This window comes from Cygnus olor, chromosome 7, assembly GCF_009769625.2.
Source record: "Cygnus olor isolate bCygOlo1 chromosome 7, bCygOlo1.pri.v2, whole genome shotgun sequence".
Classification (NCBI taxonomy): Eukaryota; Metazoa; Chordata; class Aves; order Anseriformes; family Anatidae; genus Cygnus; species Cygnus olor.
Window position 1 is genome coordinate 24,847,536 of NC_049175.1, and position 12,531 is coordinate 24,860,066.

The 12,531-nt window shown below is 53.5% G+C and overlaps 1 protein-coding gene across 1 annotated transcript; it reads left to right on the forward strand.

Annotated features, from left to right (window-relative positions):
• The first annotated feature begins 2,524 nt into the window (after nucleotides 1-2,524).
• INA (internexin neuronal intermediate filament protein alpha) lies at nucleotides 2,525-7,422 on the forward strand. The gene is made up of 3 exons (XM_040564400.1): nucleotides 2,525-3,452; nucleotides 5,428-5,552; nucleotides 6,137-7,422. The coding sequence occupies exons 1-3, from the start codon at nucleotides 2,556-2,558 to the stop codon at nucleotides 6,408-6,410; spliced, it is 1,296 nt and encodes a 431-aa protein (XP_040420334.1). The 5' UTR covers nucleotides 2,525-2,555; the 3' UTR covers nucleotides 6,411-7,422.
• The last annotated feature ends 5,109 nt before the right edge of the window (nucleotides 7,423-12,531 follow it).

Here is a 12,531-nt window from a genome sequence, read left to right on the forward strand (position 1 = left end):
TGGCTCAGGTCCCACCTGTTTCAAGAAGTCTGGCTCCTTCCAGCTCCAGAAAACCTTATCCATTCAGAGGCAAAGGGTTCCAGCCCCATGGTATTTACTCTGTGTGTCAGCTGTCTCTGCAGAAACCCTTGCATATGTATCATATATATATATATTTTTTTCCTGCAGGACAGTGTGACAATCCTACCAATCCTACGTCTGCTTTTAGATCACATCCATATGTCAGCACAAGTGGGAAGGCCTCTCTGCTTTTGCAGACAAGACAGAACCAAAGCAACCTTCATCATCAATAGTAATCACCGTAGCAAAGTCATCAAAGTGATGCCACATAACTAAGCAGAGCTGGTGACTTCCCAGTTCCTCGATCAGTTACTGCTGATAGCAGAAACCTCCCTTAGGATATAGTAATGCAAAGCAACAGGTGTTGAGGAAGTGGTTAAACAGACTGTGTGTGAGAATTATGTGAGAGACCTGAAAAGAAACAACCCAGAGTGCAGGGAGGATTTCTGCAGCAGCAGTGCGAGCCTGGCAGCCTGGGCCAGGCTGATGCTGAGGGACCAGGCGGGCTGCAGACCCATGGCGTGAACACTTGGATCACAGAATCGCAAGGGGGCAGAATCACAGGCTGGGCTGGAAGGGACCTTAAAGAACACCTAGATCCAACCCACTGCCACAGGCAGGGCCTCCTTCCACTAGAGCAAGTTGCTCAAAGCCTCATCCAGCCTCAAACTCTTCCAGGGATGGAGTAGGGCAGGGATGATCCATGCAGTCACTGACCTAAAATGGGCTTGCTGATGCTTCTTAATCCTCCTACGCCCTATAGGACAGATGTCCAGGTGTAAGGAGGGATTTATACACGTGTGTGTGTGTGTGTGCAGCAGGAGATCTGGTGGCACATTTCATCGTGTTCCTCACATATAGATCACAGTTATTTTAACCTGTTTTCCCCTCTCATGGCCATGTTTTGTGATGTTGCTCCCAGCGACCAGCCACTTCCCTTGATCTCTTGGCAGCTCCTGTCACGGGGCCCTTCCAGGCATGTCCCTATCCTTGCACCCCGCTGCGCTCCAACTGCCCACGGCCCCATCCCACCGAGACCCCAAGCTGCCGGGGGGACCCCAGTCCCCAGTGGTGGAGAGGAGCTGGGACCAGCTCCTGGGGCACCTTCACCAGGCACAGCACGGTGTGGGTTCCCTTGAGCATTGGCAGGGATGAGCGCTTTGTCCGTGTGTGTGTGTGTGCAGCAGCTGTGCGTGTGTGCGGTGTCCCTGCGTGTGTGCCTGCCTCTTTTTCTACCTGCGTGCCCGCCTGATCCTGTCTCTCCACCTGCCCATCTCTGCCTGCTTCCCTCTGCGTTTCTGCCTCTCCTCACATGCGCATCTGTGCACACCTCTCCACACATCTGCTCATCTTTTTTTTCTGGCTTGTGTACGTGTGTGTGTGTGAACAGGCCTGTCCCTTTGGCGTGTCCACCTGCCTCTTTGTGTGTGACTTTGTCCCTCCATCCCTCCCTCTATCCCTCCCTCTCTTCCTCCATCCTTTTCTCCATCCCTCCATCCTTTTCTCTGTCCTTTTAACCCTCCCTCCATCCTCTTCTCCACCCCTCCTTTTCTTCATCCTTTTCCCCATCCTTTTCTCCATTCCTCCATCCCTCCCCGTATCCTTCCCGCCATCCTTTTCTCCATCCCTCCTTGTATCCCTTCCCCCATCCCTCCATCCTTCCATCCCTCCCCCCATCCTTTTCTCTATCCCTCCATCCCTCCCTGTATCCCTCCCTCCATCCTTTTCTCCATCTCTCCCTGTATCGCTTCCCCCATCCCTCCATCCCTTGATCCCTCCCTCCATCCTTTTCTCCATCCTTTTCTCCATCATTCCCTCCATCCTTTTCCTTATCCCTCCTTCCACCCTTTTCTCAATCCTTCCTTCCTTTTCTCCCTCCCTCCATCCTCTTCTCCATCCTTTTCTGCATCCCTCCACCCCTCCCTCTATCCCTCCCCATCCCTCCATCCTTTTCTTCATCCTTTTCCCCATCCTTTCTCCATCCCTCCATTCCTCCCTGTATCCCTCCCCCCACCCTTTTCTCCATCCCTACCTGTATCCCTCCCCCATCCCTCCATCCTTCCCTCCGTCCTTTTCTCCGTCCCTCCACCCTTTTCTCCGTCCCTCCATCTGTCCCTCCATCTTACTCTCCATCCTTCCCTCCATCCTTTTCTCCGTCCCTCCACCCCTCCCTCTATCCCTCCCCGTCCCTCCATCCTTTTCTTCATCCTTTTCCCCATCCTTTTCCCCATCCCTCCATCCTTTTCTCTATCCCTCCATCCCTCCATCCTATCCTCCATCCTTCCGTCCCTCCCTCCGTCCTTTCCCCCGTCCCTCCATCCTTCCCCCCCTCCCTCCCCCGCTCTCTCCTGTTCTCCCTCCCCCCGCCCTCCTTTGCCCCTCCCTCTCTCCCTCCCTCCCCCTCTCCCTCCCTCCCCCTCTCCCCTCGGCTCTCCCCTCCCGCCGCCGCCCCGTTCAGCACGGCCGGCCGCGGACAGCTCCCGCCGCTCCCCGCCATGAGCTCGGGCAGCGCCGAGCCGCCGGCTCTGGCCTCCTCCTCCCGCCGCCTCCTCCTCCCCCAGACCCCGCTCCCGATGCCGGTCCCGGTCCCGGCCCCGCCTCGCCCCAGCGAGAAGGAGCAGCTGCGGGACCTCAACGAGCGCTTCGCCGGCTACATCGAGCGGGTGCGGGCTCTGGAGGAGCGCAACCGGGCGCTGGCCGCCGAGCTGGCGGAGCTGCGCCGGCGACCCCCGGAGCCCCGGCGGCTGGGGCAGGCGCTGGGCGGGGAGCTGCGGGCCCTGCGAGCCCGCCTGGAGGAGGCTCACGGCGAACGGGCTCAGGCGGCGCTGGAGCGGGCCCGGCTGGCCGAGGAGACGCAGCGCTTGCGGGCTCGCTGCGAGGAGGAAGCCCGGGGCCGTGCCGAGGCGGAGCAGGCGCTGCGAGCCCGGCAGCGGGCGGCCGAGGGGGCTGCCCGGGCCCGCTCCGACCTGGAGCGGAGAGCCGAGGCGCTGCGGGAGGAGCTGGAGGCGCTGCGGAGGGCTCACGGCGAGCAGCTGGAGCAGCTCGGGGCCGAGCTCCGGGCCGCCGCTCCTCACCCCCCTGCTCCCGGCCCGGCCGCCCGGCCCGAGCTGGCGGCGGCTCTGCGGGAGCTGCGAGCCCAGTACGAGGCGCTGCCGGCCCGCAACCTGCAGGCGGCCGAGGACTGGTACCGGGCCCGCTGCGCTGGGCTCCACGAGAGGGCGGCTCGCAGCCAGGAGGCCGTCCGGGCCAGCCGCAGGGAGGTGGGCGAGTGCCGGAGGCAGCTGCAAGCCCGCGCCGTGGAGATGGAGAGCCTGCGGGGAGCCCACGAGTCCCTCGAGAGGCAGCTGCAGGAGCTGGAGGAGCGCCACAGCGCCGAGGCCGCCGGGCTGCAGGTGAGACGGGTGCCGCCCTCCTCCCCCGGCAGCATCCTGCAGCCTTCATCCCCCCCCCCGCCCCGGCAGCTGCACCAGCTCGCTGCATCCACCCCTTGTTCACCACCCCAGGGAGCAGGGAGAGCCTTGGGAGGGGGACAGGCAGGGCTGGGACACCCCTGCACGACCCCTTCCCCGCAGGTCTCACCCTAGCACAGCTTGGGGCATGGCCCCCTTCCCGCCCCATCCCTAAAATCAGCCCTGGAGTTGCCCACGCGTTGCCCAGCGCCGTGGGTAATTCCTCGAAGCCGTCTGCTCAGGCTTGGCCCCTCGCCTTGTGGCCTGGCCCTTGGCACCAGCGCTGCAGAAATTGGAGCTCTGCAAACACGAAGGCTGAATTTGCAGCCAGATCCCAGCATCTCTTACGCCCTTGGAAAGACGTGTGGCAGACACCAAGCCCTCCATCTCTTACTCCATTAGCACAATACTACCACATTTTCTTGCTACAGGGAGAACATCCATGATTTAAAATAAAATAAACACCAAGAGTGCCCTATTACATGGCTACTAAGCGATCTTTTCTAAATCAAGCCATTTCCTTCTAAATAATGAAACAACTGCCTTACGTCATACCCGAAGGCTGCTGCTGTTTCACAGCCAAGTAATGCCTTGTCATGGAGGCCAGATTTTGCCAGGCTGTCTAGGAAGCTAGGGCTGTAGATCCAAGCTGCTTGCAATCTTGATGAGTAGTTGGGATCCTCAATAAATATTGTGGAAGTAGGCAATGTTTCATGTAGTGGATGACAGGATTACACATAATAATCTTCTTAAATAGCCTTGATGCCATGTGAAAAGAGGGATTCCAGGAACGAATCAATTGGAAAAAAAAATAATGCATCTGGATTAAACAGCACCATAATTCAGATTGATGTAGCTACAGAACATCAGCTTCCCACTACGTGACCCTCAGGATCTCCTGTGTGTGGTAATACTTGGGAGTCTGCTGAACAATGTGCCTGAATAGGAGCTAAATAATTCCCCTGAAACTGATGGAGAAGGATGGAAGTCTATCTTAAAAGTGAAAATTCCTGTTGTATGAGCCTTTAAAATTTTTCTATCAACTGTTTAAGCAGGGATGTATCTCCTTATTGTATTCTTAGGCTATCCTAAGAGGATACGACGGAGGTGAAGCAGGACACCAAGGAGGGGACAAGCAGGGATGAGGACAGGGACAGGGTGGGGATGGCGTGGCAGGACGATGCTCGGTCGCTGCAGTGGCGGAGCAGGAGGCGAGGGAAAGGGAGTGGGGGCCGGGGAGCTGATGTTCGCAGTGGCCACTGCAGGGCTTTGCAGGCAGGGCTGCACGGCACTCGCTACAAACTGCTTACTCATTGCCCACGCCCCGGCGGCTGTGACAGGGAACTATTTGGTCTGGGAAGATCCCCTGTGGGAGTGGGTTTTACTGCTTTCAGGCCAGCAGCCTGAGGCTTAGATATTTGAGTGCATTTGGGGTAAAAAAAAATAAAAATAAAATAAAAAACAGGGGCTGAAGCCCTCGGGCACCGCCCCAGCCCAGTGTCCCAGCCCTGGTCACCAACTGCAGCCCTTCCCCAGGCCACCCGCTGCACCCCCAGCACCCTGTCTGGTCCCATGAACCCCAACACCTGCTTTGATGGTGTTTAAACCCACAACATCCCATCCCTCTGCAGTGCCTGCCTTGTCCCTGCCAGACTGGGCTCCCCTACTGACCTCCCATCTCACAGACCCTGCAGTACACAGGAAAATACAGAAAACCATCAATGTTTAAAGCCCCCTCAACTGCTCACACTCACAAGCTACACCTGGTGCTCTGCCTGCTTTTCCATCCCTGTTAGTGTGAGATTTTGTGATCATAAGCACCTGGTTGGGATGTGCAGAGCGGAAAACCCATAGGAAAAAAAAAAAAAAAGCACAACAAAACTCAGCCCCAAGCACCCTTGCCTTTGCCTCCCTGCAGGACACTATCGGGCAGCTGGAGGACGACCTGCGCAACACCAAAACTGAGATGGCCCGGCACCTGAGGGAGTACCAAGACCTGCTGAACGTCAAGATGGCCCTGGATATCGAGATAGCTGCCTACAGGTAGGGCTGCTCTGGCCCCGCTCCTCCAAGCCACTGCCCTGCCAGGCAGTAGTGTTTAATGGGGACCATTACATGTCTCCACTGCAAAGTCCAGCTCAGTGCAGAAGGCCGAGTCCCTGTGTGCTTCAGAGTTTTATTTTCCTGGGGTTTCTGAAGGGAGAGGAGGGAGCTGGTCGCACGAGTGCTCCAAAAATGATTGGCAGAAGCATATTATTTTGGACCAGCTCCATGGTGCTCAGCTCTGTATTGCACCCAAGGGCCAAATACTGGGAGAAGGGGCCTTTTCCTGCCCCTCCCTGGTACTGCAGAAATACAGAGGAGGAGCACGGCTGATGGGTAGCTCACAGCATGGTCAGAGGCAGTTTCCACCACAGGCTTGGGTGACGGTGGTAAATGCTCGGGTTTGTCATACCCTCAGGTGGGGCTGATGCTTTATGCCCGAGCCTCAGGTCCAGCCAAGCCTGGCACGTGTTGAAATCAGACCTGTGTCTGTTTCCATCCAAACCAGTTGCATCCCAGTACCATGAAGGTGTCTCTCATGAGGTGTCCCCAGCCTAACCCCTTCCCTTCTGTTGTGATTGCAGGAAGCTGCTGGAGGGAGAGGAGACCCTCTTCAGCACAGGAAGCGTGGGCCTTTCAGCACTAAACCCTTTCCCCAACCTCACTTACTCTTTCCAGCCCCAAGGCTTTCGTTCCTCCACTCCATCCTTCAAGAAAGAGGAGCAAGGCGAGGTTGTTAAAGTGACCTCCAAGATGTCATCTGGTCGGGCTGGAATGCTTGACAGGACCACATCTGCTGCCAAGAAAGCAGAGAGATTAAACCTGCGTGGAGGAATCGTTGCAAATGCAAAAATGTAATGGTGGGGACCCTGTCCCTTTTGTATTTGAGGGGGAGCAGTCTCCACTTGGCCTTTTAATTTCCCCTGGGGAACCAGGCTGCACCAAAGACCTGCGCCCCACAGGGATGGGGCTCGGCAGCCCCCTATGCTCCTGGAAAGGTGAAGGCCGAGCTTGACACATTGCTCCCTCTCAAATCAGGTGCGGCCGTGCTCTACAGGTCGCTGGGTGCATGCTGGTGGGTTTTGTGCACGGGGACTTATGGTGGGGGGCAAGGGGATCCCGCTGCCCGAGCTGCAATTTGGGGAGGGGGTGGCAAGGGCAATGAAACTCAACTACAACTAGGGTTAAGGCTACAGACCTTCACTTACTATCCAAATCCATATATAGCTAACGTGTTTCCTCTTCCTTAAGCTGTAGCTGTACACTTTTAATCCCAGAAGCACAGAAATAGCCATAAACACACCTCGCTTCTGGTCTAGGAGCCACTCAACATTTTAAACAATAAGGAACATTTTTTGTGTGTGTGTGTCCTGATGACTGTCTGTTTCTCAGTAGTGTTAGTCCAGCCACATGCGCAGGGTTTGTTGGTCAGGAGCCAGCACATCGGGCACAGCACCAGTGCTGCTGAGCCCCCGGTGCCAGCCCCCGAAAAGCCCCACGAGAGGCGGGGAGAGCTGGGCACCACGGCGGCTCTGGTGAGGCAGCGCCCGCCCCATCGCTCACTCTGCCAAACATCACATCCACGCCTCCGCTCCAGCCTTCCAACGTGTGCCAAATCTGATGTAGGATTTACAACCGTAGGTTTCCTTCAATGCCTTAAAATTGCCAGCGATCGCTTTTGCAAGAGCCGGAGACTGCGCGTGCTGTGTGTCGGTGCCCTGGCGAGGTTGCCATCACGAGACCTTACTGTCCTCTCGGTGGTGCCAGAATAGTTCCTGGAACCAGCAAATCATTTGCTCACACTCTTTCCTCTTCTATTGTAAGGCACAAGTTAATAATTAAAAAGAAAGAAATAGTTATGTGAACCAAACCGAGCTCTTCTGTCTTTTTTCCTGCGGCTCCACGCTGTGTCCTGCACCCTCCCTTCACCTGCGTCCTGTCCATGATGATTCCCATGGACTGGGTCAGCCTGGCTTTCACAAGGGCCTGGAGACAATAATGAACTTTTTGGCAGGGAAAAAACCCCAGAGAGCTGGGGACAGCTGCCACACTGCTCCTAGGGGTGCAGGCAGGGCTGGCCCTGCTGGGGGCAGTGGGGCACGTTTAGGCCTCACCCCCAAGGTGCCCATGGTGGTGCCCCTGCCTTGTGGGAGGGCTCATGGCTGCCCAGTCAGGGAGCAAGGCCTCCCGCGGCCAGGATTGCTCTCATTTGCCCACAAAATGAACTGCAAGGCTGTGAGGGGCATCCCAAGATGGCTGCCGTACCTCCTCCACATGATCAGGGGTTAAAACTGGGCTGTGTTGGCACCGCCCAGTGAAGGTGAAGTAATCTACACCCGGGGGCACCTCCCTCCCAAGTAAATCCAGCAGGCAGCAATGGCTGTGGAGCTGGCTTATCCTCAGAACATGCCCATGCTCTGCCTGAGGCGTGCCTTTAGTGCAGGAGTCCCTGCGTGCCCCACGAGCAGCCAGGCGGCGTGAGGTGACACGGTGGTGGCACGTCCCCGTGAGAGCAGCGATGGGGCCATCAGCAGAGCCCTGCAGCTGGCAGCACAGGAGGGCGCACATCCCCTGTGCTGGTGGCCTGCCCCAGCACGATGTCCTACGGCCTTCCTCTCCCTGCCACCTCACCACAGCCTGCCCCAGGGTCATGGTGTGACAGTCACCAGCCTCCCTGCCCTGTCTGCGGCCCACTGCAGTGTGGCCGCTCCCCGTCACTGAGGCAAACCTGCAGAGTTTCTCCCAGAGCAGGCATTTGGGGAAGATAAGGCAGATGGGACTGTGCAGCTGACGTAATACATTGCGAACCTCAGATACCCTCCAGCACTGCTTTGTTTCTGTCCCTTGAGTATAAACAGCCTGACGTGTCCTTTATTCCCAGCGCAAGCCTTGGTCACGCTTCCTGCCTGCTCAGCTGGTTGGATGCTCCTAACGAAGCTGGGATTTTACTTCAGCAGTAACGATCTGGAGGGGCTGCATTCACACAGGAGAACAAAGGAGCTGGCAGAGGATGTGTTTTTTTGGTACAAGATGCAGCTCTTTGTCAGGGACCTCTCCAGAGATTTCCTGCATTTCCAGAGCTCTGGGAAGGCCGTGGGGTTTGGTGCTGCACCAGGCTGGACAGGGCAGTGTGTCCTCTGTTGTGGCCCCGTCTTTCTTACCGGGTTAAACGCCGAGGCTGCCAGAGGAAAGGAGCAAGTCACGCTTGAGCTGCTTAAAGATTTATACCTCTGCAGAGCTGCGACCTCCCAGCTAAAAGGCAGCTGCAGACACTGCACCACCAACCTGGGAAGAAGCAGAGAGCGGCCATTCCTCCATCGCACTGCCTTGCCTTCAGCTTTACGGTGGGGAGAAAGCCAGCCCCCATGCAGGGGTGTGAGCTCCCACCGTTTTTTTCCTGCATGGAAAAAAATGCAGGAAAAATGCATGGAAAAAAAATCCAGCTGGCCCATGTAACTGTCCTGTGGCTGCCTGACTCTGCTTGTTTCATTGCCACGAGGATGAGATGGGACAGCCCATGCAGCCTGGGATGGGCCTGGGTCACATTCCTGCTGCTCCAGTAATGGAAGAGATGGTTTCCTTCATGGTCCTGGTTCCAACAGTCCTTTGGCACCACTGGAGGTTCCTGCAGTAACTGTGCTGAGATACACAGTTCCTTAAAAGCTGGGAGTCGCTGCACACAATTTTGCTATTGACACTTGTCCGGATGCTGGAACTCATTAAGAAGTAAGCCAAAGAAAAAGCAGCCAAAGAAACACCCCCCAAACATTTGCATTCCTGCCAAAGGAAAACATCTCCATTTCCAGACTTGGGAAGAACCCTGTTATTCAGGGAGAAGGAATCAATAGGCAATTCAGGGCAAAGCCTCTTCCCGCTCCTTAGGCTGGATCCGTCCAGCTCTCTTCTTGCCAGCTCTTAGCAGAGAGACCTCTGCAGGAAGAGCTTCATCCTTGAGCGAGTGACCCACGCACAGCCCTAAAGCCAGCAGTCAAACCAATGCACCTGAGCAATTAAATGTCCACATCAGTGGGAACTGACACTTCACATTAAAGTTTATACTGAAATAGTATGAGCACTGCAAACTCATTCATGCAACCCTTCTCATTCATGCGACTCTTTGCAGGCATATGGGAATAAGGATCGCTTGGCAAACGTAGCATAACAAGCAGACAGGGCACTGCTTGGGGTGGTGAGAGAATCTGACCCTCAGAGACCCAGTCCAAGTAGGATTAGGATAGAAGGGGAAGAGGTGGAAAAAAACCTTCTTGCCACAGCAGAATAGCCAGCAGCCCCAACAATCAGCATGCTGTGGTACACTGCACTTCAGGGATGTGTTCCAACAGCAGTAGCTGTGAGAGGGGCCAGCTGTCAGTATGGGTGCTTTAATGCCTATTTATCCTATTCCATCCCAGGAGACTCCAGCTGAGCAAAAAGGGCTGCAGATGTAACGTCTGTGATTATGGGGATGGGAGGGAATGCACTCCTACAGCCTGTGCAGGGGTCTTCATCCCAAACCCTGCAATTCACCCAGCTAAAACAGAGAGGGCCCTGGAATTTTGCAGCAAACATTTATACCCTTGTTAAAGCAGTATTCACCACGAAGAGACTGCTCCTCAGAACTGACAGCTCAGCTGTGTCCACCATAACACAAAGAAGGAGCAGTCCTCATGCTTTGGTAATAGATACTGTTACCAGTCCTGTTATAGCCACATTAATGAAGGGGACCTCAGTAATACTCTGCTAATTACCCGCCCTTCCATACCCAGTAGTAGCATGGAGTTTTTTTTCCATTCATAGCACTCTGTGTGCTTTACAGAAGTTACTGCACTAGATGGACACAGCTGAGAAGTGAGGAATTCTGTTCAAGGTCATACAGTAAGTCAGGGAGAGAAATGAATAGAGAATGCTGGCAACCCAGAGCTCAGCTTACCCACTCACAAGCTTCCTCATGCAGGTTCAACCAGCACCATTTTTGGTCTGTAGGTCATGGCACATGAAGCATCTGTTATTGCCAACAGCAGGTGAAATGTTCTCCCATGTCCCAGGAGGATGCTGTAGGTCACAGGTTCTTGACAAGGACATTAGGCTTCTCACTCAGGGAGTTCTTACCTTTCGGTCCCAGCTGTAGACAAGAAAGGACACACCGGTCCTTTACATAACATAGCATCTTCCATCATCACCACCTACAGAAAAGCATACTGCAAGCAGCCAGCTCTGAGCACACCGTGGCATCTTGGAACGACTGGTTGCCTCCCGGCACCATACGAGAAGGGTTCCAAAGCACCTCCCCCAGGAACACACTATTTTCTGCCATAATTTCTGCCAAATCCCCACCACCCACTTTTCTACTGTTAATGTTTCCCTTGGAAGAAAACAGACATCTTACAGTTTCATTTTGAAATAGATTATTTTATCAAGCAAAAAGAAAATATAAGCTCTCTTCCACTTTTTTTTTTAGATAATCACTGTTGCTTTAACACAAATATATCATTATATTACATCAAAATCCAGTAAAAATGGTGATACAGCTTCAGCAAGAGTTTTGCAGCTGCAGGGCAACCAACCACTATCACATTTCACCTTAGATAGGATTACCATTCATCTCTCAAAACCAAAATTGGACCTGTTCAGTGATTAAATTTGCATCTATGGCAACTTTCTGAAACCTCAGCAAGCATAAGTATCTGTTAGCTCATTCAGCAGTGGTCTCAAAAATGACATGGGCAAAATTCAACTTACCATCACCTTGCTTCTCTTTGTGCTGAATTGGTTAGCGTTACATAAAAGGAGGTAGAAAAACAAATAGAAGCAAAAGTGATGAGAACGTGCTGTTTGCAACATTCTCTCCATCTTTCAGCAAGTATCTATCGCAGCAGAACAAGTATATTTTAAAGTACTTAAATATTTAGTCTGGCACGTGGTGCCCTCTCTCTATCAAGCGTGCAGCACATTAGAAGATTCATGTGGACAACTTATCTTCCCTTTAAAACAAAAGATAATGCACAAAAACCTCCTGTGCCTCTGTTAATAGTTCCTCTCTTAACTGCTGGAGTGAATCCCCGCTCAGCGTCTGGATGGAGCACAGATTGCATAATGGCGCACCACACTGAAGAAAAGCCAAAAAAAAAGCCTGGGGTGTAATTTTGATTTGCTAGCAATTGATATCACACATTAACATAAATCACTGCGCATAAGAGCTTGATGATTCCTTGAAAAGAAATTCAACAGAATAGCATCAGACAGCTTGAGGGATTTTTCAGTGAAGCTCATCGGTTGTTTCACATTTATGGAAGTAAGTGTTAAGGGTTCTCCCGGCTTGTGTGCCTCTGTCTGGTGGTAACACAGATCAAGGCTGGGTGCAAGAGCAGCATTCAGAAAATATTATTTTATACATTGCTATCACAGTGCCCCTCCATTTTAAAAACAGCTCAGCTGCACATTTCACTAGCCTCTTGAACCGTATCTCGTTACACTAAATCTAGATAAAACAAAAACCAGAACATAACCAACATGACTCATGGCTTGATGGTAGCTTGATTCTGCATTTCTGAGAACTCCTGACACTAGGGCTCATGGTCTCCTCTTGCTGGGAGTTAGATCCATAAAGCAACTCAGAATTATGCTGCAGTACAAATAGTATTTAATTAGGTTCTGTCTTAGCCATGCCATTGGTAAGTAGGTAACCAGAAAATGAAACCAGTTATTTCATTAAGTGAGGAAATGATATAGCATCTGTGAACTAACAAGTCCAAGCACACCTTCCTCTCGTTTCCTGAGCGTGAAGCTGGCTCATCTCCCACGAGGACAGAGATGCCATCCCATAGACGGTCTGCTGTTACAGCTCTTCTATCATCAGAACCAGAAGTGACTGGAGGAAAGCCAAGGTTAAAAGGAGACCAGCAGAAATAAACAGCAGCGGGAGAGCTGAAGGAAGATTGGCACATTTTAAAGCAAGCAGGCTGATTATCTTTATGCAGGA

What these genes read in the sequence shown, in the direction of transcription:
- INA (XM_040564400.1), top strand. Translation starts at nt 2,556, where the DNA reads ATGAGCTCGGGCAGCGCCGAGCCGCCGGCTCTGGCCTCCTCCTCCCGC. An exon ending in CCGAGGCCGCCGGGCTGCAG is followed by an intron (nt 3,453 to 5,427) that starts GTGAGACGGGTG and finishes GCCTCCCTGCAG; the next exon opens with GACACTATCGGGCAGCTGGA. An exon ending in ATCGAGATAGCTGCCTACAG is followed by an intron (nt 5,553 to 6,136) that starts GTAGGGCTGCTC and finishes TTGTGATTGCAG; the next exon opens with GAAGCTGCTGGAGGGAGAGG.